Below are 24,394 nucleotides of genomic sequence, written 5' to 3'. Positions count from 1 at the left end.
AGATGCCCTTTGCTGGCCAGGAATGTCATGGTGCACCAAAGGATGGCAATGAAAAGGTATGAACTAGGAAAACCACCAGTGTCAGACTGTGGCTCTCCCAGCAGCTTGTCTTGCCTAACACGACCAATGCACTTCCATTTCTTTCTGTCATCTCTTAGCCCCTGCCCTAATCGCCAATTCTGTATTTCAAGTGTATTACAGAATACACTACATTAAGCTCTGCCTGTTAGTACTTCATATAAATGTATTTCATTTTGGAGCTATGCTCCCTTAATTTTAATTAATGCCAAAATACACATGAATTGTGCACAAATTAGATTGAACAGGGAAAATTAGAATACTCACAGTAAGAGGAAACTAACTGTAAGAAATGTGGTCAAACAACTACTCCTGTAAGTATTCAGAGTTGTTAACTGACTGTAGCAGGATAAGAAAAAGACGGAAGCCAAGCAATAAAAGTCACTAGAAAAGTGACTCACTTTCAAATTGGGCCACTAGTATCCCTGGTAAGATCTGCATTTTTATTTATTCAAGAAGAATTTCAAAACCAGGCATGGTACATGCGTTTTTATTTACTCAAGGAAGAATTTCAAAGCCAAGCACAGTACAAGCATGTTATCCCAGTACTCAGGAACCCGAAGCAAGAAGATCACAGATTCAAGGTTGGTCTGAAGTGAGTTCAAGGCCAGTCTGAACTACCCAGTGAGACTCTGTCTCAAAAAAAGAGGAAAAGAAAAAGAAGAAATTTCTATATTTTAGTGAGCTACTTGCCATTGTATACAATATCCTTAATTACTACAGAGAAGGAGGAAAAATGCTTTCTATTTCCTATGCCAGACTATTTTCAGGAAACTGACAGCTGTAAATTTCACTCAAGTTTAGAGTCCCGGAAATGGGACCAATTCCTTAGAATGAGCCATACCTTCGTGAAGCAACAAGTCCACAATCTTCCTAACTTTACCTACATTACAACTGGTCCCGTTGATAAACAGCTTTCCCTAAACATATCACTAGCTAGTTAGAATCACTGCAAACAAAACTAAATTCCACCAAATGCTAATAGACCCAGTGGGACAGAGTTGTTAATTTGCTTCTTTGGAGAAAACATGTTCTCCTCTTTATAGGCAATAACATTATTGGAATAAAAGAGATAATGAATGCATATAAAACACCTTTCACACAGTAAATGAAACCTCTTGGTAATGGCAGCTGTTTTACTCATAGTTGTGACAGTAAACCATAGACACAGCCTTCAAAGCGGAAAAGCCACCATCCCAGCAGATGTAAATTGAGACAACTGACATCATATGACAAGGACACAGCGCATGCACTGGCCTGACAAAGGACTTGGTCCATGGAACCATGAGGATATAAAAAAAAAAAAAAGGAGTCCAGGGTGCTATTTGGGTAGGGTGTGCTGAGCCCGATCAAACTTTTGACAGCCAAATTCAGCCCAGCAGGGAAAAGATGGGAGGGAAGCAGACAGGGTTAAGTGGCTGCAAGGCCTTCGCTGGGTCTCTTAACACCTAAGATTGAGCTGGGTTCAACATGCAATTCAAGCACTGCCTGCTCTACTTTAATGAGATACAGTGAAAACCAAAAAAAGGCTGAGCTGAGCGCGTAAAGCAAAATGAGGGCCTGAAATGGAAGGCAAAGACGCAGGAGGCTGCCGAAAAGCCCCAGCGAAAGTAGGCTGGCCATGGGTGAGTTCCCCTCACTCCGTAGGCCAACACAAGCCCGAAGAAATGGCTGTCTGCGCGGACAGATCGAGCACCTGCACATCAGCCTGAGCTCACAGCAGCTTATGCTAAAAACGCAATCACTGTGTGGCTACATCGTCAATAAGATGCAATAGTATACAGTGAATGATTTACAGCAGATACGTTCTACTGCAAACAGTCTTGGGAAACTTGAAAAAGCCACATATTTTACTTCAAAAGTAGAAACCAGAAAAATGTGTTGTTTTGTGTAAATACACAAATAGAGTTAGGAAATAAGCAGTAACTAAGCAGAAGGGACTTTAAGCAAGGAGTCCCGGAGGAGATGCCACCCCAGCTCTGTTTACAGGTGAGGAAACTATGGAGGCTTGGGAAGAGGCCTTCTGCTACTTTATTAATGGTAGGCTAGGATTAGAGCCCATCTCCGTATTTCCAGTTTGATGTTTCACTCTTGTCTATATAGAAATCCATGAAGCAATAAAAACAAAAGCTCGTTAGGCTTAAAACATGGAAAAATATAGAAGCTTAGATATTTTTAAATGAATGTAATTGCTTTGTAGCTTTCAAGTCAAATTTTATCTTGTTAGATACTATAGTGTATGACACTTTGCAGAAAATCAAGATCATTTTCAAGTTGGTAAATGCACACATTGAGCCGATCATACATACAAGGAGCTCAAAACGCCAGGAGGCCTCGGAGGTGCATATCCATGCATCATAAATCAGCGCTATCGTCACTTTAGATTTTTTAATTCTGTTGCTGCACATCTGTATCGAGTAACTTCTTTTCTAGCAATATGTGTGGATTTAAGACCTTTTAATGGGATTTCTTGGACATGTACCTCAAGTTCTACTTCAGAGCCAGAGCACTAACAACCAAAAGGGTATCATTTGTTAGCGATGGATATCGATGGGTTTATCTGTAGTTACTGATGCTGACATTATCAAAGAGCATTTCAGCAAGTATTTGATAAAACCAAGAAGGAGATCTGGTATCAACACCTGGGCTAATTTTAAATCACTCCGAAAATATGACTGGGATCAGTAGTAGCAGTTCAGAATCTCGGTAAAAAAAAATGGATTTGCCGAACAAGTTCATGTATGTGATCATTCTCAGATTAAGGCTATAAGGTGGAGCTCATGGGAGCTCGAGAAAGTTCAACTCCTTCTCTAGACTTTCTAGGATTTTGTAATTAACTTTAATAACATCTCATAAACATGAAAAGAAGCAGCAGCCAGAAACCCGTCTGGACTAACCTAGGAAACAGACTTAGTTCTCAGTTGTGTGAGCTAGGTTACTGCGACGTATATTTAAATTTCATTTAGTACAATAAGATGTTTTGGAGACTGCCTCTGGGAAATACTCTGTCATTTCTTTTAACCAGGAGCCTGGCATCTTGGGACTCTTGTTGCCTTCTACAAAAAACTTTGTCTCAACAATAAAAACCATTTATTTTATTCTTAGCCGCAATAGAACAGGAGCTTCAAAGAGAATTGAGTCAATGTGTGACATTTATCTTTATAGCTCACAGACATCATCTCGCCTCTATCATGTCCCTTTTCAGAGGAGCAGTATAGCATGTGCTGGTGGTGCAGGGTCACATGAAAGAAACCTGCTCTTCGAGTGTCACGTCTCTCTGGCAGGGCGGAAAGGCTATCAAGTGGTGGACTGTTAGGGAATTGAATACACCACAATCTGGCAACAACAAAATCCCGTTCAAAAAAAGAAGAATAAGACCAGACCTGAAAGACACTTTTTTTTTTATGGTTTGGACTTCGCTTGACCTAAAGAAAGTCAAAGCAATGCTAGTATCTAAATTACTCAAGACAGGATCAACTTCCCCAGCACACAGTTCTTTGGAACTCTAGAATCAACTTTACATGCCCTTTTTTTTCCCAACATTTTGAGAAATAGCTTTTAAAAAATTAAAAGGTAAAAACAGAGTGCTGTGCTATTTATTTTGTGGCTTTTGTTGGGGTTCAGGGCAGAATGCAGGGGATGTTACTTGTTTATGGAAGTCATTAGGCGATAGAAACTCCCTGCTGTAAGAAGCCAGCCTACCTACTTGTTCTGAATTAAATTGAGAATTTTTTTCCTTAGGTAAAGGGAAAAACAATAATGAGAAACATTTGGAAACATGGGTGTTGGGTCTTACCACATGCCTGCAATGCATTTTAGGTAAAGTCACACCTGAATCCAGGCCCCAGGTTACCCTGAAACCGACAGTATGGAGGGGAGGAGGGGAGGGAGGAGTGAGGGGAGGAGGGAGATGGAGGAGGCCCACCTTCCCTCCCACCCCTCAGAATGCAGAAGCAGTGATCCCCAATAAATCCAAGTATCTGTTCCATGATAATAAAGATAAACACAATCAGATGTGCTATGACTCTTTTTCAACCCACAATCAAGCAGCGCTGCTGGGAAGTGAAGACGTTCACTCTGACTGCAAAGAGCACAGGCATCTGCCTGATTTCCAGTCCACGCAGCGCATAAACCGAGCTTGAACTTAGGATACAAGTACACAGAGCAAAGAAAAAAAGTTTTTGTAACATTTTTAAGGCTTCAGTGCCTCTGCTCTCTCCTCTCGCTGACTTTTACAAAATGAAGGAGTTTTTAGTACAATGACTCCATCGATGGCGCTGCCTCGGCAGGCCTTGAGTCGTGAGCAAAGGCTTATGGAAAAACTGGAAAAAGGTCAGGAGGCACAGTACCAATCAATCTGTAGGGTTGAGAGTGCCCAAATCTAAGAGATTCCTTTCTTTCATCTTTTGATTTGGACATTTTGAACATTCATTGATTAAAATATCAAGTATTTCAACAAAAGAATAAATTTAGTATAAAAAAAGCCCAATCTCTTATAGAATTCCAGGTACTAAATTCTACTGTGCACCCCTTGGGGGTGTTGGCACAGATTAAATGCATATAAACCAAAAAGAGAACAACATGTTTTCCCTTGGGTGCATCTTCTACGGCAAAACAAACAAAGACTCAACCCCGCACTGGGAGCTCATGACCCCTCTCTCATCTTCATATGCATCTAATCATCTCTGTGAAAAAAATTATATTTCACAATGCGAGATCACTTTAAAATGACAAAGCAGCTACAGTTTCCCTTTAGGAGACACGGTTGTATCAGACACTTTCCAACCTTCAGTCAACTAAAGCTTATTATTCAATTTGTATAAGCTTTCCCAAGTAACTAATGTCCAGATAAATTTACATTGTAAACACCACTCATGCATTTATTCAATAAGCAGAAACAGATAATATTCATAAAATTACACTTTACACATAGCCTCACCTCTCTCTGCTGTTACCCCTAAATGAAATTTCTGTAAGCCAGGAATGATTTATTTCATTGAAAAATTACCCAGCTCCCTTTGCTCTGCTTGCTTCCTAATTTTAGCCATTTTCTCCTTCTTTTGCCAGATGGCAGGTGAGAAGTTAGGAGAAATGAAGCTCTGAATCGATAAGCCTTTCAGGGTTTTTAGTGATACTTCAGAAGCTCAAGAATGGACAGTTTGCTACAGTCATGCAAATCTCAGATACCCATTTTCCTAATTCTAGTCTGTTTTTTACAGAAGTTTAAAGTAATTATCATTACAGTACAAGGCTTATTCAGCTATTTAAATGGAAAGCTGTCACAAATATATCAAATTATTCTTAGCTGTGATCATTCAGTCAAGTATTTGCCATTCTAAGCACTCCTCAGCAACATTTGGGCAAATAACTGAAAGCTGACTAGTCTGACAGAACTCATGGCGTTGATACGGGTGAGGAGTCACATGGTCTACCTCTTGCTCCAGTCTGGCAGTACATCCTTGAGAGGCTACCGAAACCCTGTACCTCTGCCCCCAGGAACACATGTTTAGCATGCACACAATTTTTAAACAAAACAAGTGCATGGGTGATGATGATGATGATGATGTTTCCATTATGAGAACTCAAGTGACTAAACCTTTCCTTGGCCAATTAACTGTGAATACCGTACCAAGTTTTAATGCCCTATAATGCTCCAGCAATGTGACAATCCAGAATGCTCTAAGCATGTGACAGTGACTTCTTCAAAAAGACCACTGCCACCACTAGAAAACACACAATTCAAATTTTCCACATCTACCTTCCTTCAGAATCTGATTGGACTTGAACAACATAAAAGCATTCGCTCAGATTATGTTTGAGCGACAATAGTATTTTATAGTTCTTGTATGACAAGGAATTATAGAAGAATGGGATAAGCAAAAGGTTTAAATTCCACAAAAAAGTAATAAAGATGCTAACAAAAAAGTACATACTGTGATAAATTAGAGCAGAGTAGTTACTGATTATACAAAAGTCTATTTGTGATCGAGGCAGCAGGACTCTCCCTTGTCCACTATTTCAAAAGCAGTGTTTTTTTCCCTCTGTGTTCAGTGACGCCCTGAACTCTGTGACAAAGATGCTTTGATCTTCTCCTATTAAATATATCTGGTAGGGACCTTGTCTGAACTTGGTAAAGAAAAAAATTCTGTATGAAAGGGAGGGAGTACTGTATGCCTCTAAGATTATTCATTACCTTTCAAAAATGAAGCTATTTGTGAAGTCTTTGTGCAACACACACATGAAAGACTACTACACTGCTTACTTATTTTGTTGTGCTCTTGCTGTTTTTATTCCTGCCTCAGCTCAGACAGGGAACTCGACTGAAATAGGCGATGAATAAGAAGACATGGCAGGGCCCAGTCTGAAAGACTTACCCAATGATTGAAAGAAAAGACGCCATACCTGAATTCGAGGGTTTTGAGACTCTTCCCTTGGGAACTGGGAGTAACAATAATTCCAAGGACTGTGGTGGTGGCGGTGGAGGAGGAGGAGGTGGTGGTGGAGGTGGTGGGGTTACTTTTTCTGGCTTCTTCTCAGAAGATGGCGGTGGCAGAGGGTCCTCGGGCAGTAATGATGACTTCTCAGCCAAGAGATTGCCGGCGGCCCTAGCTGCTACCTCCTTCAGAAGGGCAGCCGAGGAGGTCATGGAAGCCAATGACAGGAAGGAGCTGGCCGGAGGGGGATGCTCCTGACCAGGAGTCAAACTTCTCTCACTGACTTTCTTGGACAGAGCTGCCAAGGTAGAACTGGCAGACTGGGAGCTAAAGGGGGAGGAAAAGGATTCAAATCTCATGGTCTCCTCCGTCCGGGTGAGAGATTTGTCCTGCAGAACGGCATTGGCTGCAGCTTTCAGTTTGAGAATGGCTGAATCCGGGGACAAGCCACACGTGGTGGATGAGTTCGGCAGCCACTTACCTTGGTTCCATATAAAACGGTTACTTGGAGTGTACTGGTCATTCTGTTCCTGCTTCTCAGCCAACTTCCTGGCCAGAACACTGAGCTGCTGGGCATGGTGGGAGGGCGGGGAAAAGGAGAGATTGGAGCCAGCGTTCACAGGAGACTCCACTCTGCCATTGGCAGTGGCTGTGGCGTCAAGTTTGAGGGAACCAGCCTCCAGCAGCCGCCTCAGGTTGCTGCTCAGGGGTTTATTGGAACCTGGCGGGTCATCTTCACACAAAGAAGATACTCCCGGGGAAAGGTGGTCTTGACACTGCAGGGAGTCTCGCAGACTGTCACCATCGAGGGCCACCAGCTCCAGTGTGTGGCTGCTGGGAGTCGCACTTCCCAAGGAGGTGTCGGGGGAAGTAGACTGCTCCTGGATCCGGTCCTCCAGAGACAGCTTATAGTTCTCCTGAACCTCTCCATAGGATGCTTCTGACGGGGTCTCAGAAGAGTTTCCATACCAGTGTTCCCCTTCACTGAGCTCCGCCTCCGCCTCTTCCTGCCTACTAACATCTGGGGGGAATTAAGAAGACCAGGTTTACTTTCAAAGTGAGCAACCAGTTAGGAGCAAGACATTCAAAGGGAGCTGATATCACCTCTTCCCTTCCACCCAAGAACCAGATGACACACAGCAGCAATACAGCAGAAGGTCAGGCAAATAACAGAAAGGTAAACACGCTAAGCAAGCAACACCCACATACCTCCTATACGAGTCTGTCCAGTAGTTATTCAGAGTAAGTGGAATTGGAAAAAGAGACAAGAATAAAAGGGACCTGCTAAGGAAGCGGCTGGATGAAAACCTTTGCTATTTTTTTTTTTTTTTTTTTTTTTTTGGTAGAATCGGTAATTGAACAGAGGCCCTTGCACTTGCCAGGGAAGCGCTTACTCTACTGAGCCATCTCCCCGGCCTCAATGCTATTTTCACTGAGAAACAGAAATAAACTTGAACCTAGCAAAAAAGAAGCACAATACAGTATCTTTAGGGTAGTTTCTGGGACAGAGTACTGTCTAGAAGAACATAAACCCTAAGACACAGGCAGTGGGAAGCCTCTTCCCACCTTCCAACGCCATGATCTCAGGATGGTCACTTATTTGGCATTAGACACTATTTCCTCCAACGTAAGAGGCAATTAATTTTGAAAAATGTTTACTGAAATACGTAAACAATGCCTGCCGAACTCACTTTACAAAGTTATTAGGAAGCTCGGTGCCTGAGGAGCACACAACATGTTTGGAAAATAGTGAAGCACTCGCAGAAATCAGATCTCAGCAGCCAACAGTATGTGCCTTGCTAACCCTCGCCGCGATGACATGTCCTGTGTTACACATGCTACTTGTTGGAGAGTCTACAGTTTCAGTCACCAGCACGCTCACCACGTTGTCACAGACATGGATTAGGGATTTATTCTTTCACTTCACTAAGACACCTATCGTGCTATTTTCTCTTAATGCATCTATTGATCTGCCACTTCCACTCCCAGGTCCCCCCCACACCAGCTGAGTGGGGCTCCCTGCCACCCAGGAGCACCTGTGACCCTGCACTCTGCCTTCTCTCCTGGTGATCCGTCTGAAAGGTCTTGCCCTGGAAAAGTTTACCATACACATCTCCTTATGGTTCAACATCTGGCTGCAAAGTTTCTCCCTTGCAGTCCTCCCTGGATGGCTGGGCATGGGGGCACACATGTACAGTCCCAGTGCTCTGAGACAGTGAGGCAAAAGAATCACAGGTTTGAGCTCAGCCCGGGCAACCTCGGGACTTAACAAGAACCTGTTTCAGAGCTAAAGGGGGAGAGGGGCTGAGGATGCGGCTCAGTGCCAAGGCCCTGGGTTCAACCCCTACTACTACTCAAAGAAGAAAAAAAAAAAAGGAATTCTCCCTAGAACTGTCAGTCACAATGAATCCCTCCTCATTCATCCACCCCCTCACTCAAGAAATAGGGAGCACTTATTTGCTGCATGGCAGGTATTGTTCTAGATCGGTGGTGGCAAACCTACAGCACGTGTGTTATGTGTTCTTCTATTAAGACAAAAGATGCTAATGTATGAGCTCTTCTTTTCTACCTTAAATTTCAGTATTCACATTTAACTGCAATGTTTGACACTTTGCAATAAATAAGTGGGTTTTCAGTTACGTTTGAACACTCCTTTCTAGAAGGTTCCCAGTCAGTGTCTAGGTGGTCTAGACTGTTCAAGATTCAAGACTGAATGGCACAGAACAAAAAACAAAGGGCCTGCCTTCTTCAGGTTTATGTTTCAGTGGAGGGAGACAGATGTTCAGCTAAACTGGTTAAGTCATAAGGTAAGTAAATCATATAGCACTTATGCAAGTATTGAGGAAAAACTGCAGAGCAAGACCAGGGAGGATGGAGGTGATGGGTAGGGGCAAGTTGTAATTTTAAATATTACGGCCAGGGTGAGGCTTCACTGAGGTGGTGATATTCAAGCAAAGGCCTGAAGGAAGGCAGGAGCTCTGCTCCATGGAGAGGGGGAGTCAGTGTGCTGGTCCCCACGTGCCCACGGAACAGCAAAGTAGTCAGTATGCATACAGTGGAGTGAGGGAGGGCCACAGCAATGGGAGAGGAGGGCAGAGTGTGTGTGGGGTGTGTATGGGTCTACTGTGGTGCAGACAAGTAAGACATTGTGAAACAGTGACAGGTCTTCTGCATCAGGCAAAATCAGGAACCACCCAAAGGTGCCAGGCAGCGGAGTGATATGACTTGGGTCAGGCTGTCATAGGGCTGTTCTGGCTGCTGTGTGGGAAATGGCTAGCAGGTACGAGGGTGAGGGAGACCGCTTAGGAGGCTGGAATCCAGGTGAGGGGCAGTGGAGATGCCCAGATGACTGTAGGTGCTGAAAAGTGACCACATGCTACGCAAATTTTGAATTCACAACAAACATCCTCATGTTTCGTTCCTGTTGACTTTATACCCTGGGAAAATGTCAGTTAATGGCTTCTCTTTTCAAATGGAACTCCTGGAGGACAGGGACTTTTCTCCATCCTCCACACTGTGTGTATTAGTACACTGCCTGGTTTCCAGTAGAGTTCAATGACTGTTTAGAGATTGAGTCAAATTCCTCATTGTGCTAGGTTTTGCCATAGAACAAACATAACAAATCTGTTTCTTCACAGAACAGAAATAGCTAGAACTAGTAATGTATGAACTACAAGGTAATCCATTGATCTTCCCATGCTATTTAGAGAAGAAATGTCACAAATGACAAATTCTCTTTCACTAAGCTAAAGTTTTGCAACTCCTTTTTGAGATTCTTTATTAAGTTATAAAAAAAACCTCATAAAATATCAAACAGAATTTGCTGGGGAAAAAGCAGGTAAAATTGAATTTTCTCTGTTAAAAACAGTCTGGTTCCTTGCAATTTGCCACATTTCCCTCTACCCACTTGATTTCAACATTTTTTATCCCTCCTGAAATCGGCAGCGACCTCATCTCCCCAATGGCTTTACAGAGGGATGCTTTTAAGCTAAGACCCCTCAGTCAACATCAATTTCAACAATAAGGCTAATTCTACGTTTCCTTAGCAAACCACCTTTCTGGATTTCCGATTAAATATCCCATCCTTCGAAAGAACTGAATGGGCATTCTATAAATAGGAAGAGCAGTAAAAGGTCTAACAATCACTACAGTAAGAATTAGCTTAGTATCTCTTCTTTGCTCTTTATTGGCATTAAAGGAATGAATAGGAAAATATATGACTCAAAATTAAATATTTTTAGATTATATTTTTGTTATCCTAGATCTAGATAGTCAAAATTGGTCCTCAACCAATCCAGTAAGGGTCAACGAACAAGGCACATAAAATCAGGGTTTTGAGAACCTTAAAAAATAACTACAAACACAGATCTGATCATGCCATTTTACTGAGACCATTAAATGTGCTAAAGGTTACTGGCTAAGGGCGGGCCAAATAGCTCAGCTGATTAAAGCGCCAAAAAGAAGGTGCAGGGGCTGGGAGTTTGATCCATGGGCCTGCTGTGCCGGCCCAACCCCCAGGGTGAGCTGAGAGGACAATTGATACTGGGTGTGGTGGTGCACACCTGTAATCCCAGCTCTTCGGAGGCTGTAAACAGGCAGATCACTACGAGTGAGACCCTGAAGATCCTCCCCTAAAATATAAAAATTAAAAATTAAAAAATGAAGGTTACTGGTTAAATCAAAGCCACACAACCACCTAGTGCTAATGCCAGACTGGGAACCCAAAAATCTCTTGGCTGGGAGTTTTCTCTTTAAACCAGTACAAAGCTTACTCTACTCAGAGGCCTCCAGCCCAGGCTCCAACTACCAGGCCACTTCTAGGAAGCAGCAGCCCTCCCGTCCCACCCCCAGCCAGCCTTCCTTCCCTTCTCTTAAATCAGAAATCAGCAAGGGATTCTCCTGGATAAGGGCAGTTTCATACCTTCTCTTTAGACAAATCACTAAAAGATGAGGCCTCACTAATCCCGTGCTCTGTAATCTCCCCATTTCCTTTTGCCTCTGCTTTATTGTAGTGGTCAGAAGTTGATTCCATTACCTAAAGTCTCAAAGGCAAAGCTTAAAGTCCTAAAACCCCTTCCATACCCTCAGGGACCAGGAGGACTGCAGAAGTGCTGCAGGTGAATGTGCAAAGGCTGATGAAGCTGTTGATTCAGACTCCAATCCAATGATGTATGATGCAAATAGCTAAAGCCAAGTGTCAGGGGGCTCTGACAAGCTCACCAAAATATAAATGAGTAAACTGAGTAGCCTATTGAACAAAATGGGAGGGATAGGGTGATAACTCAAGGGCTTAAGTGCCTGCCTGGAAAGTGCAAGGTCCTGAGTTCAATCTCCAGTACCAAAAAACAGAATGGGTAGTTGGGCATGTGACACATTCCTACAACCCCAGCTACTCGGGAAGCTGAGGCAAGTTTAAGCCTAGACAAATTTAGCAAGGCTCTGTCTCAGAATAAAAATGGCAAAGGTTGTCACCCTCTCCTGCCCAGGCATGAGGGGCTGGGTTCAATCCCCAGTACAAAACAATAACAAAACCATTTATGGCTCCTGAAATACCTGCCTGTATGTCTCAACCACCAATTCTTCTTCATTCTTTGCAGACATAATCATGAGATACACACTCCTCTAGACTATCAAAAAACGCAAATACGGGTCAGACAAATAGCTCAGTGGATTAAAGCGCCTGCAAGCAGGTGCAGGGGCTAGGGGTTCAATCTCTGGACCTGCTGTGCCAGCCCCGCCCCTGGGGCACGCTCAGACCGCAATTGAGACTGTGCATGGCGGCCTGCACCTGTAATCCTCTAGACCCTTCCCTAAAATACAAAAAAATAAAAAATAAAAAAATAAACCGTCAAATACAAGAGCTGGTGACATAGCTCAGCGGACTAAGTGTCTGCCTTGGCAAGAGCAGAGACCAGGGTCCAATCGCCGGTCCCACATGCCATGCCAGCCTTGCTGCTGGGGTGCATTGAGCAAGTGAATGAGTCCGGGTGTGGTGGCACACGCCTGTAATCCCAGAGCTGAGGAGGCTGAAAACAGGACGGTCATTACGAGCCTGAGCTGCACAGTGAGACCCTGTACCAAAGACATAAATGAAAGGAAAAAAACCTTCAAATACAAAAATACAATATTTTTTAAGCTCGTAATGCTCGGTTAATCACTTTTCTGATGATATGGCCTCAGAAATTGAAGCTATTCAAATAATAAATCACCAAAGAATTTTAACACACGTCCTCACGAGTGCAGAAATTTGAGAGGAAACATTTCTAAAATTATTCTAGTGTTCCCAGAGGTCAAATAAAAGGTGGGGAAAGCTTCTGGAGAAAGGAATGGAAGCTAACTGAGGAGGTAAAGAGGTCAGGGGAGAATCAGGAGAGGCTCAAAGAAGCCTGATTTTGGTTCATAAAAACTGCAGGGAGGGCTGGGGACATAGCTCAGTGACACAAGCGCCTGCCTGGCAAATGCAAAATCCTGAGATCGATTCCCAGTACCAAGAGTAAATAAAACCCGCAAAAAAAAAAAAAAAAAAAAAAAAAAAAAGGCCAGGGAGATGGCTCAGTAGAATAAGTGCTTCCCTGGCAAGCGCAAGGGCCTGAGTTCAATCCCCGGTTCCGGAAAAAAAAAAAAAAACTGCAAGGATTTTTCTCCCGCAAATTTTGTTTTGTTTTCACTGATGCATGTATTTTGTCTGCTAGGATCCTCTCTATTTGCATCTTCGTGTCATCACATCGGGGTCCTAAAGGCTGCACTGGTCCTGTAACAGCAAGCTTTCTGCCTTCCCTCCTCTGCTCCAACATGAGAAAACCCTTCTCCTGGGGAAGCGCACCCAATTCCCTCCTGAAATCCAGAGGATGAGTCCACGGGACACCGCAGACTCTAGGACAGGGAGGCACTGACTGTTGCATCTCTCTTTCCCAATCTGAGGCGCCCCAGCAGCAAGACACCTCCATTTTCCTGTCTGTCAACCAGCACAGAATCATCATACTAGGAAATCACAGAGCAGCGCAAGGTCCTGGAAACACTTCCTGTGGATTTCACAGCTTTCTTAACTAAGCCATCCCAGGGAAGCTTCTAAATGGCCAATGTAAATAACTTCTAGTAAATACATTATTTTTAACCTCCAGAAAAAGAAGGTATTTTCACTGCTAATCTTACAAAAATCTCTGTCTCCAACTGTTAGGTTCATACTGCTTCTTCTTGGTTTTTTCAGTTGTATACCTGCATTTTCCCATAAAAAAAATCAGAAATGCAAAGAATTAAGGATTTAAAAAATGATAAATTACAGAAAGAAAATGCACTGAATAGATTTTTGTTTTCACAGTTCATATATTTCTCCTTTAGGGAAAACAAAACAAAATTTCACTATGTAACACATTTATTTATAATTCAGTCCTCAGACAGCAACTGGGTAACCAGATATCCACAACTCTTGTTGGGTTCTCAGCAGAGAATGACTGCTCAACTGGCTTCCTTCTTGTTTGGACAGTTTAATCACATGTATTGAATGGAATCAATATTCCCACCAGTGGTCTTTCTGTATCTAACCAGCAGATTTTTAAAGAGAACAGGGCTCAGTCCCTCTCAGACTCATCTTATTGTCAACATCAATCATCTCCAACATCCCCACAAGAATGTCCCTCGGGCATCTACCAACTAATCTTCTGGTTCATTTTCATCGAAAACTCTCCCAAATTTTCCCTTTATAACTAATATACAACTATAGCGAAATACCTATAGCTATCCTTCAAGGCCAAAAGTTCCTGTTGGAATCTTTAAGGATATCTGTAATACCTGCTACAAATCATACAACCAGTGACGTTACTTGTGACTTGATATAAAAAGTGATCTGTAAGGTTTTACACGTGACTTCTTATACGTGACTATATAAAGGTGCCGTGCAAGGTTTAAGAAGTTATTTACAAAAGTTACTGGCAAAGCAAATGCTAATCATTTATTTAACTCAACACTTACTGAGCGCTTAAGCTCAAGAAAGAGTCCGTAGTAACAGGGAGACTCAGACGCCACCATTTCTGGCCAGCCAGTTTATAACCCCCAGGGAGAAAGGGCTGCCCAGATAGTCAAGTCACAATGGCTGGTGCCACCACTAAGGAACAGAGCAAAGGTTCTGTGAGCACAAAAGAGAATGATTAAGTTTAACAGTGCAGGCAGCTTGGGGACTGGGTCCTGTGACATGCAGGTAATTGCGACAGAAGTCACTGGACGGTCACTAACAAGCAGGCTTGCTCCCCTGCACAAGATAAAAAAGGAAAACTCCCAGTCATAGGGGAAAAAAAAAAAAAAAAACTTAATATTTGGATGGTATATGCTAGATTAATTAACCCAGTGGGAAAAAAATTCAGATGCTTAATTCTACACATTTTAAAATCTGTTGATTTGTTGAAGGTAGATTTTACCAACAGTTATATTATCATACTGGTTTTGCCACTAGATTTGATAAAGTCTTTGAGGCCGGGCTGTGAGGCGGTCATGTTGGTGTCCCGAACAGTGGGCCCAGCTCCCTGTTGTAGGTGTACTGGGATTTGTGTGGTGGTAAATGACAGCCAACCAGCAGGACCGCAGGAAGTAGGGGGGAATTTTCTCAGTTCCTGCATCAAACAATGGAAGGGGCACAATGGAGCTGGAATCAGATAGGATGTCAAAAGCACATCAGGGCTCTGTCATTTGCCTCTAGTTTCTTCTTCTCAGGGCACTTTTCCCAGGAGACTAAAAACCTGGCTGCAACCGGTTCTGGGTTTTCATGCTCTCTGAGTGTGCACTAGAGAAAGGTCTTTCCCCCTCTGATTGGCCTGCTGGAGGTCATGGTCCCTTCCCTGGGCCTATCACTGAAGCCAGAGGGCGGGTTCTACCGCAGGCTCAATGTGGGTCACAGAAGAAAGGAGAGGGAAGAGGTATCCGGAAGACAAAAGCAATGACCTCTATAATGTTTAATAAAGGTTCCTTCTGCCGCATAGTGCACTGTGCTAAACCAATTTTAGATATTAAGCAAAAACACACCCACATTTGGGCTGGTTTTACCTGCCAATTTTTAAATTGTTCTTTTGTAGTCAGAGAACACATCCACCCCACCAGGTCAGCCTGAAACAAAGAGACCTCCAGGGTCTTCCAGGTTCCAAGTCCACTATCTGAAGGACAACAACTCAGAGCTCACAAGCCCTGTCAAGCTGGCTGAGAGGAAAATTTAAAAACTGCTAGTTATTTAAAACTGCCAGGGTGGGGAACACAACCAGATTCCTGTCACCAGTCCAGCTGGGGCAAAGGTGGCGCAAGGGCATGGAGAAATGACAGGGAGGAAAGCCTTCACACTGGGATAGCAAGCGTGCCTTTTGGATCAAGTTTAACATATAACAGTACTTTCAAATTATTATTTTAATTGTCTATGAGGTGTTTTTTTTTTTTTTTTTAAAGAAAATGAACACACTGTTCTTTACCTTCAAAGTGAGTTCCCAATATATCTACGCCAAGTTCAATATTCATTCTCATATAAAAGGCCTAGCTAGATCTTCCCAGTGGCCAGGCAACCAGTTAGGAGTTCCTCCATCAAGACAGTCACCTCCATATGAAGGACAGATGTACTCCTTTGTCCTCTCAATAGGCTAGACCAAATCCCCAAAGCCACTTTGACTCTGCTCTCAGACCCCACCTATAATGCACCGACAGATTACCTTGGTTTTATCTTCAATATATATCCTAAAGCTTGCCACTTTTCTCCATTTCTACTACTACCACCCTGGTATACATTTAGACTGTCCCCAGTTTACACTGTGCAGTGTAGGTAGCCTTCCATCTGGCCTCCTAACCTCACAGTCTTGCCCTCTTCTCAACAAACCGCCAGAGTATGCTTTCAAAAATATTACATCAGCGCAATGACGAGGGTTTGACCCCTGCCGTGCCGTGCTGGTCCCGCCCCTGGGGTGCACTGAGATGGACACCTGAGACTGGGCGTGGCGGTGAGCGCTGTAATCCCAGCACTTGGGAGGCTGAAAACAGGAGGATCACTACGGGTCCAATTTGTATAGTGAGATCCTGTAGACCCTGTGCTAAATCATATATATATATATATATATATATATATATATATATATATGATTCCATAACTACCTGCTCCAAAGCCTCCACAATGACATCTCTTATTTCTCAGAGTAAAATCCAAACCCTGACCTTGACCTCAAGGCCCTACGTAATCTGCACACCCCTGAACTCAACTCTGCCAGGCTCCTTTGCTACACAGCTAAATTCTTGCCTCAGGGCCTTTGTGATTGCTTTACCTTTTATATAAAACATTTTTTTCCTCCCCAAATAGCATCATGGCTAATTCCCTTACTTCCTCTCTCCCCTCTAATATCACTGTTAAGAAAGTCACTGCCCTGTTTCTTGCTGTAGCCTTACCACTTAAATTAGTTCCTACTATAAAGCAGGTACCCAGCTGTTTTTAGTCAAATGTACCACTATTAAAAGGAAGAATAGACTTGACCATCAGAAGGGTGGCCCCTAGTAGAGTTGGAACTGAGAATTGTCTTCATAGTTATAAACAATAATTCTATTTCACTCATGTGAGCCAACCAAGACATAGGAAAAGAGGCTATTTTGCAAATCTTCCCACCAAAGTTTCCTTACTGGCCAAAAAGAGATAGCAGCCCTCTAAGAGATACAGACACTGAAGCTGAAACCCCACCCAGGAAGCTCCAAATTTCTGGGAGGTTTCATTTCACGTTTCAAGTGATTTCTACATTCTACTCTACTCATAAATGTGCCTGTCTTTACTTAATAATACTGCAGTGTTTTCCTACAAACAAGGAATATAAATTCTCTAGAATGATGCAACATGTTTCTCTGGACACCCACCTGCTCTGGAGAAACGAGAACACATGAAAACAGTCAGCACAGTGCCAAGTGCTCACTGGAGGGTGACTATCTCAGCTGTGGATATTACCAACCACAAGGCAGACAGCACTAGTCCAGTGAACACCACGTTCAGAGACAAAAGCTAAAGCACAGAAGAGAAAGAACCTTGTCAGGATTGTTCAGTAGATCTGTAAGACAGTGAAATCTATTTCTGAATTTGAATTTTGTCATGAATTATTTTGGTGCTTCAGCCCAAATGGCTATTCTGTAGGCAGAAGGCTGGAAGGGTTCAGCGATTTGCCCAAGATCAACAAAGACAGGACCAAAGCTCACACGGCCCACGCTGGTGTTACTAAGTCACAGTGCCTTTTACTCATCTTTAAGGGAATGAATGAATTCCAGAACAAGTCCTGGCACATAGCAGGCGCCCAATAAACATTCGTTGAATAAATAAACAGGCATAGAGCACTAAAAATATGGCTCGTGCTATGTTAAATATTTTCATATTTGTCAGCAAATTTCACAGGAGTTTCCAAAGAAATTAATGGTTCACACAGTATGCACACTTACTGAGTGACAGAGCCAGGTCGAAACCCAAATCTTCAGACTATGAGCAGCTTGACAAAAAAATAAAAATAAAATAAAACTTTTGGGTAATCAAAGCATCTTCCAGTGTTCACTATTTTTAAAATTTTATTTTAACATCATTTTAGACTGCATACACACAAAAACATAATACACTGATACTATTTATAATACAAAACTGTGTCTCACAAACTAATGGTCTTCATGTTAAATGGTTCCAGCACCTGCATGTTACTATTCCTACTTAAACAGTTCTTTTGAACATCTTTGTAATCATGCCCCAAGCAAAAGCCATTTGTGATTTTTTTCTTTGATAATCACTAGGTTCATTAAAACAGTGTGCAAACTGTTTCATGATTTGAATTGCATTTACTCAAAAGATGTTCAAATTCTAACCTCCAGTATACATAAATGTGACCTTATTTGAAAATAGGGCTTCACAGACATGCAAGTTAAAATGAAGTCACTAGGGTGGGTCCCTAATCTGTGTCCTTATAAAAAAGAGAAATTTGGACAAGCGGACAGACGTACACTGGGCAAACGCCAAAGGAAGTTGGAGTTTCGCTGCCCTAAGCCGAAGAGCTACTAGATCCAAAGAGAAGAGCCTGAGACCATTCTTTCCCTGGAGCCTGCAGACATAGCACCCTGATTCTGCATGTCCAGCCTCCAAAGCCATGAGCCAAAAACTGCTGTTGAGGCACCAGTTTGTGACACTTTGGTAAGGCAGTCCCAGAAAACCAACACACCTAAGCTTGGATGAGGATATGACACCTGTCTGTAGATTTTTTTTTTTTAACCTCTGGATTCTAAACAGTATCCTCTGGTAGTAACTCAGTTTTGTGTAAGCTGGGTGTTCAATGCACAAAACTGTCTACCTGCTGATTACCATTAAATCAAAAGGCTGGATGAGCTGTGACTAGTGGGTTATTTTTGCCTACTTTTGTATTTCAGCCAGACTTCTTTCAAATGAAAGATTTTTAAAAGACATTAGGCCTTCAACTAACTAAAGTCACTTACAAATTGCCAACTAAACATATATATGTGTATATTTCTATCTTAAATATCCATATATATATCTATATATAAGTATATTGCAATATATATTTCAATAAAATATTCATCTTAAATGTTGTGGAAATTAATGACAAAGGGCTATTTCAAAATACAGCTTGAATCCACTTGCTGGAGGAACGATCTGGAAACCAGAACGATACTGGTTAGTCCACAGATCGATTACCTGCTCCCTCACCTTTCATGCACCTGCATGCTACAGAAAGCATATAGAATCTGTCCCCTCAAGCAATCAGAAGTAAATTTACCATGGCTACCACGTCGTTATCAGAAAAATTGCCTGCTAAGGCTGATAAATTGGTCGATTATCTGGTCCCTTGACTTTTATTTCCTCTTGTATAAATGTTTTCATCCTAACACTACCAATACCTGTTACAAGATAAGCGATAAATTACCAAACTACTGAAATCACCACAAAAATTCCTAATACATCAAAAGAGAACTTTAGCCAGAAAAAAAAGGTACTAATAACATAATGTACTCGTATAGTCCAAGAAACAGCACTCTATAGATAGACAAATGGCTGCTTATTGAAATCTTAGCTTACACACAAAATAATAAATTTCTTTGTGGGGCATATACCAAGAGCATCAGCATGATATACCTTGTAATGAAATATATGGTCATAATCCTTCTGTATGCCAAAGAAAACCATCATACAATGAGTTCTTTATTTACTAAAAATATACACATATCCAGAAAAAAAAAACAAAAAAAAAAACACCATCGAAGATAAAGAGTTTTAGTATGGGAGGAGAGATGAAACTGTTTTGTATTTAATGCTAAAATACATATAAAGCCAAAGCTGCGGGTGGGGGACGCTGGCTCTTCCCCCACCGTACACCCTCATGGTCACCACAGGACACCGGTGCCACGGATCGCAGGACAGAACCTCCACTGATCATGCACAAGAACTTATAACGCCAAAGCACGACTGATCACAAGGACGGCCACAGCTCAAAATTAACTTTAAACATTGATTTAGGTCAACCACTTTAACCTTTACTCCTCCCAGGCATAGCGCCAGGGCTACTATCAAGTGATCGAATGTATTTATATTTGTTCTCTCCTTTGCTTTTCCCTGCCCATCTTCTGGTGCATACATAATAAGGATAGAAGGTCAAGAAAAAATGCAAACGAAGAAAAACTGCAATCAACCAACAAACTAACGTAATTCCAAAGGCTGGGATAGCCTGCAGGTAAGTGGACATTTCCTTACCAACTTAAAGGCAAAAAGACACATCCAACTTTGTTCTCCTTAAAGATACTGAGGCGACTTCCTTTCTTCCTGGGCATCCCTCAGGCACTCCACTTGGGTTTTCACTGAGAGGGCTTTGCCAGATCTCACTCCTGAATGAAACTTGGCCCTCTTCTCCAGTTCACAGTCACCAAGAATGATGCCTCAAAGGAGACACTCATTCTATTTCCAACAAAGCTTAGACGCTTCTGGAAACGAATCAAGGTTGAGGCCAGGGAATATGCTCTACTTCTGCCTTGGGTGAGGCTTGGAGTCCAAGTAGATGTCCCCCATCACAGCAGCAGTGACAACAAATCCCTCAGGCATGCACACAGCAGCCTGCAAAACGACACGCATCACGTGTACACCAGTTCCTTAGTTCCCCATCTCCAGGAGCCCAAGAACACTGATTTTGTATGTGAATAAGCACATCACTTATTTTTAATCTTAAAAGATCTTAGCACTGTCTGCAGCTCTCCAGCTGTATCTCCCACGTATTATAAAAATTTAGTTAACTAGCTTATACTCCACAAATAACTGGCATTTGAAAAGGAGAGTGAAACTGTATTGAGGAATTTATAGAAGTTCATTTGTAGACTAGGAGTTTGAAAGACTGTTTTGAAATAAAAATGCTCAACCCACGCTTTGTTTTAAACCTATAGATTTTGAAATTATTATTGCTCACTCTTTCCTTTCTTTCTTTCTTTCTTTCTTTCTTTCTTTCTTTCTTTCTTTCTTTCTTTCTTTCTTTCTGTATCTCTACATTAATGTCAGCAGTTGTGTATCTGACTTCAGGTTTTGTGGGCCACAGACTGGCTCTGTCCCATATTCTGCTTTTGATTGTTGTTCTAATTGCTTTATTTTTTTGAAAACTATCTAAAAATGTAAACATCACTCTTAGGTATGGGGCTACATAAAAACGTATCAAAGTTTGCTGGCCCTTGCTATAAACAACATGTACTTTTTCTTTATAACAAAAGCAAAATGGTGCTTTAAAACAGTACTAAAGGGTAGGTGAGATAGCCCAGCAGTATAAGCACTTGCCTGGCAAGCACAAGGTCATGAGTTCGATCCCCAGTACCAAAATAAATAAACAAAACAGTACTAAAATTTTTATATATGACAACATTCATCATCATCTTTTGAATCCAATCAATTGTATGCTTTTTTCCACATATAAAATAAGTTAGAACAGGTAAGTAGTTTACAAACCATACTTAAACTCACCCCCACCTCCAGGACCTCTATATTAGACCACGTTCTACTGACTCAACTACATCTCTGGAGTTGTCATACACCTAAACAGACATGGCCCTGCTTGGATCTGTTGCTTAAGTTTTTCGTTTTGTTTTGTTTGCCCTTGCACTTGCCAGGTTGGCGCTGTGCTGCTGAGCTATATCCCCAGTCTTTTTTGCTTTAGTTTTAAAAAACAGAATGTTAGATGACCTCAAAGTGTGAATCCTCCATAAATCTATTAATGGATCATCAATCATTTTCCAATCACTTGGCTGGGGCATGTAAGATAGACTGTAAATGATTTTAAATATTATACGCTGTTTAGAAGAGAAACAAAACCAAGAAAGGTCTTATTCAGAAGGGCTACTTGTGCTTACTTAGATTTGTGACAACTGACCAGACAGCTGGATAAGCTGGGTTCTTCAGTGCCACACTTGCTTAGAGCTCATTCTTGTACCTCTCTGCCTAGGGTGCTGAGAATAGCAAGACCGTGGAAAGCAGTGCAAAGCCAGACTGAGCACACAGTCATGGCTCCACTCCAGATTTGGAATTTATCAATGGTGTAACTCCTGATATGTATTTAGCAAAACCTGGAGACCCTATTGAGTACTAAGCTATAGACAGAGTGTTAGGATCACAGTGATGAAACAGATGTGAACACTCTCCCCAGTACTCAGATCCCTCAGCCCTAAGCAGGGTGAAACACCTGCCTCCTCTCCCATCGGCAGAAATCCTGCAGAGATGGCTGAGGAGTTGTACGCTGCAAAGCTCAGTCAATACTGAGTTAACCACAGGTTTCGTTCTTTTTAAGTAAATAAAATATATGCAACTTCAAGAATTTACCAGGTTGATAAAATGAGGCCACAAAAAGATTTTGTGTAACAGTTACAGAGCATGAAAAAATACAGCAAAACAGAAAGGGCCTAAATCCTAGACCCAGAAATCCCATCTTGCTACATACTAGGTTCACTGGACTTTTGCAAGAAAAGTCCTCTCATTTAAAAATGGAATACTCACACCTATAATTTCCTGAAGTTGTCACAAAGGTAGCTCTTCCTTATGTAAGGAAACTACCTGGCAAAGAGTTGGTACTCCATGCCCGATAATCTTTCCTTTCCTCCCCGGCACCCCAAGATCTCAGAAGAGAGTATGGTATGTTTTAAAAAGCAGGGCTTACCTCAGGGCTGTGGACACCGCTTCCCAGAGCTAGATCATAGTTACCTCAACCAAAGAAGACATGAAGCTTCTGGCTATTATGACCATGGAATCCAGATGTAGAATATGCCCAGTCATCAGGAAAATCTTACACTTTGGTACAGTTTGAGGACAGAAAGAGAGCAACAACCAATAGCTGAGGAGACTGCAGCCTGGAATGTGCCACAGACTTCCAACCACAAATGTTCCCTCTTGCACTTAAGACTGTAGCGGCCCTTGTGGCTCCTGCTCTTCTGGCCAGCTCTTCCGCTGAAGCACATGACTTTCTACAGGCATCCTGGTATCACATTCATGTGAATGTCCAGGGCACTGTCCATCATCTACCTAATCCTGATATGCAAATGGAACATCACTTTCTCATTTCTGAAAGAGGAAGACAATAGGAGATAGTCTCCAAGGCATTTTCCCCTCTAAAATCCTTTGCTTCTCTGACTCCTAACTTCTTTGTGTACCAATTCATTTAACAATTATGTGATTGGTTCTTGATTCTCCCTTCACTTACTTGTCAATATTTACTGACTGCCTATTACACACCAATGCCATTGCTTGAAAAATAAAATATAGTCTGTATCTTCAAAAAGCTTCATAGTTATCAAGTACATCAAGTAAGCAATTACAGCGTGCATAGGTTAGGATACTAGATCTGTAGGAGCCAGGTGAGGGCTTGCTTAGCTTGATAGAAGAGACAATGACAAAAGAGGAAGAAAAACAGAAGAGCTTTTCAGAGATCTGGATGTTTAAGGTGAGGTAGAACATTATGGTGCAAATCAGGTATCCAGGTTGAAGAACAGGCAGAATATGCCAAGGTATAGGAGTGTGAGCACGGATTGCAGAACAGGTCATTCACTAGGAATGAAACAAGGGGTAGCCAGGAGGGCAGAGAAAAGGCAGCTCATATGATGAAGCATCATCAAAGCCTAGAAAGCCTAAACTTTACCTCTCTAGGAATTACCTACAAGATCTTAAATAAGGCTTGCCTAGATTATATGTGTGTTTTAGAAAGTGCATTGTGGTGCCACGTAAAGAATGAATTATAGAGGTTCACGTGGGGTGAAAAGGTGACATTGGGGCCCAAAAGAAATGGGGATTGGGGACTAGATCAATCTCCACTGGAAAAAATAAGAGTATGAACTGCAATTGTGATAAGGGGTGGGCACGATGAATCCTAGAGGTGTTTTGAAAGTAGAGTTAAGATTTGGTGATCAATTCACCGGTGGATGACAGATGGCTTCTGGACTACACTCGGTTTCTGGAGTAAGTGGGTTAAGTCATGGTCAGTCAAATGTGAGGACAGCAACTCAGAAGGAGAACACGAGAAGACCAGAAACAGTCTTGCTTCCCAGTGTGCAAACCTTACACACAACTGGATGATCTCCAAGATAAATCATGGTGGACTCATAACAACCAATGGAGTTCCCCAGTGGAGATACAGAAAGCCACTGGATGAATCTGGCACATCTTTGTGGACCATGGCAGAAAGGTAATTTACCTGATGAGTTTATTTAAAGCATTTTTATTTTAAGGGAAGACATACAGAGTAAAGAGAACAATTTCATTCAGGTATGCAGAAAGCAAAAAAAATTCACAGCTATTTAGAAGAAATTCACAGAAGCTGTGAGAATTCTCATAGGGTGATGGTTCACTCCCTTCCGGGGTCATCAGTGGAAATTTTCAGAGT

The 24,394-nt window shown here is 42.1% G+C and overlaps 1 protein-coding gene across 8 annotated transcripts in view; it reads right to left on the bottom strand.

The window, feature by feature from the left end:
* Positions 1 to 24,394, bottom strand: part of Znf827 (zinc finger protein 827) — a 170,711-nt gene that overhangs the window by 130,137 nt on the left and 16,180 nt on the right. For all 8 annotated transcript variants that reach the window (XR_002818969.1, XM_004645439.2, XM_023705731.1 and 5 more), the window contains exon 2: positions 6,481 to 7,533. Coding sequence is in view for 7 of the 8 variants with exons in the window: in XM_004645439.2 (XP_004645496.1) it covers positions 6,481 to 7,533 (1,053 nt within the window). In the remaining variant the exon portion in view is untranslated. The remainder of the gene's footprint in view (positions 1 to 6,480; positions 7,534 to 24,394) is intronic.

The sequence above is a fragment of the Octodon degus genome, unplaced genomic scaffold (genome assembly GCF_000260255.1).
Source record: "Octodon degus isolate 3935 unplaced genomic scaffold, OctDeg1.0 scaffold00227, whole genome shotgun sequence".
NCBI classification, from domain to species: Eukaryota; Metazoa; Chordata; class Mammalia; order Rodentia; family Octodontidae; genus Octodon; species Octodon degus.
Note: the sequence above shows the minus strand (reverse complement) of the source record. Positions and strands in the feature narration are given on the sequence as shown.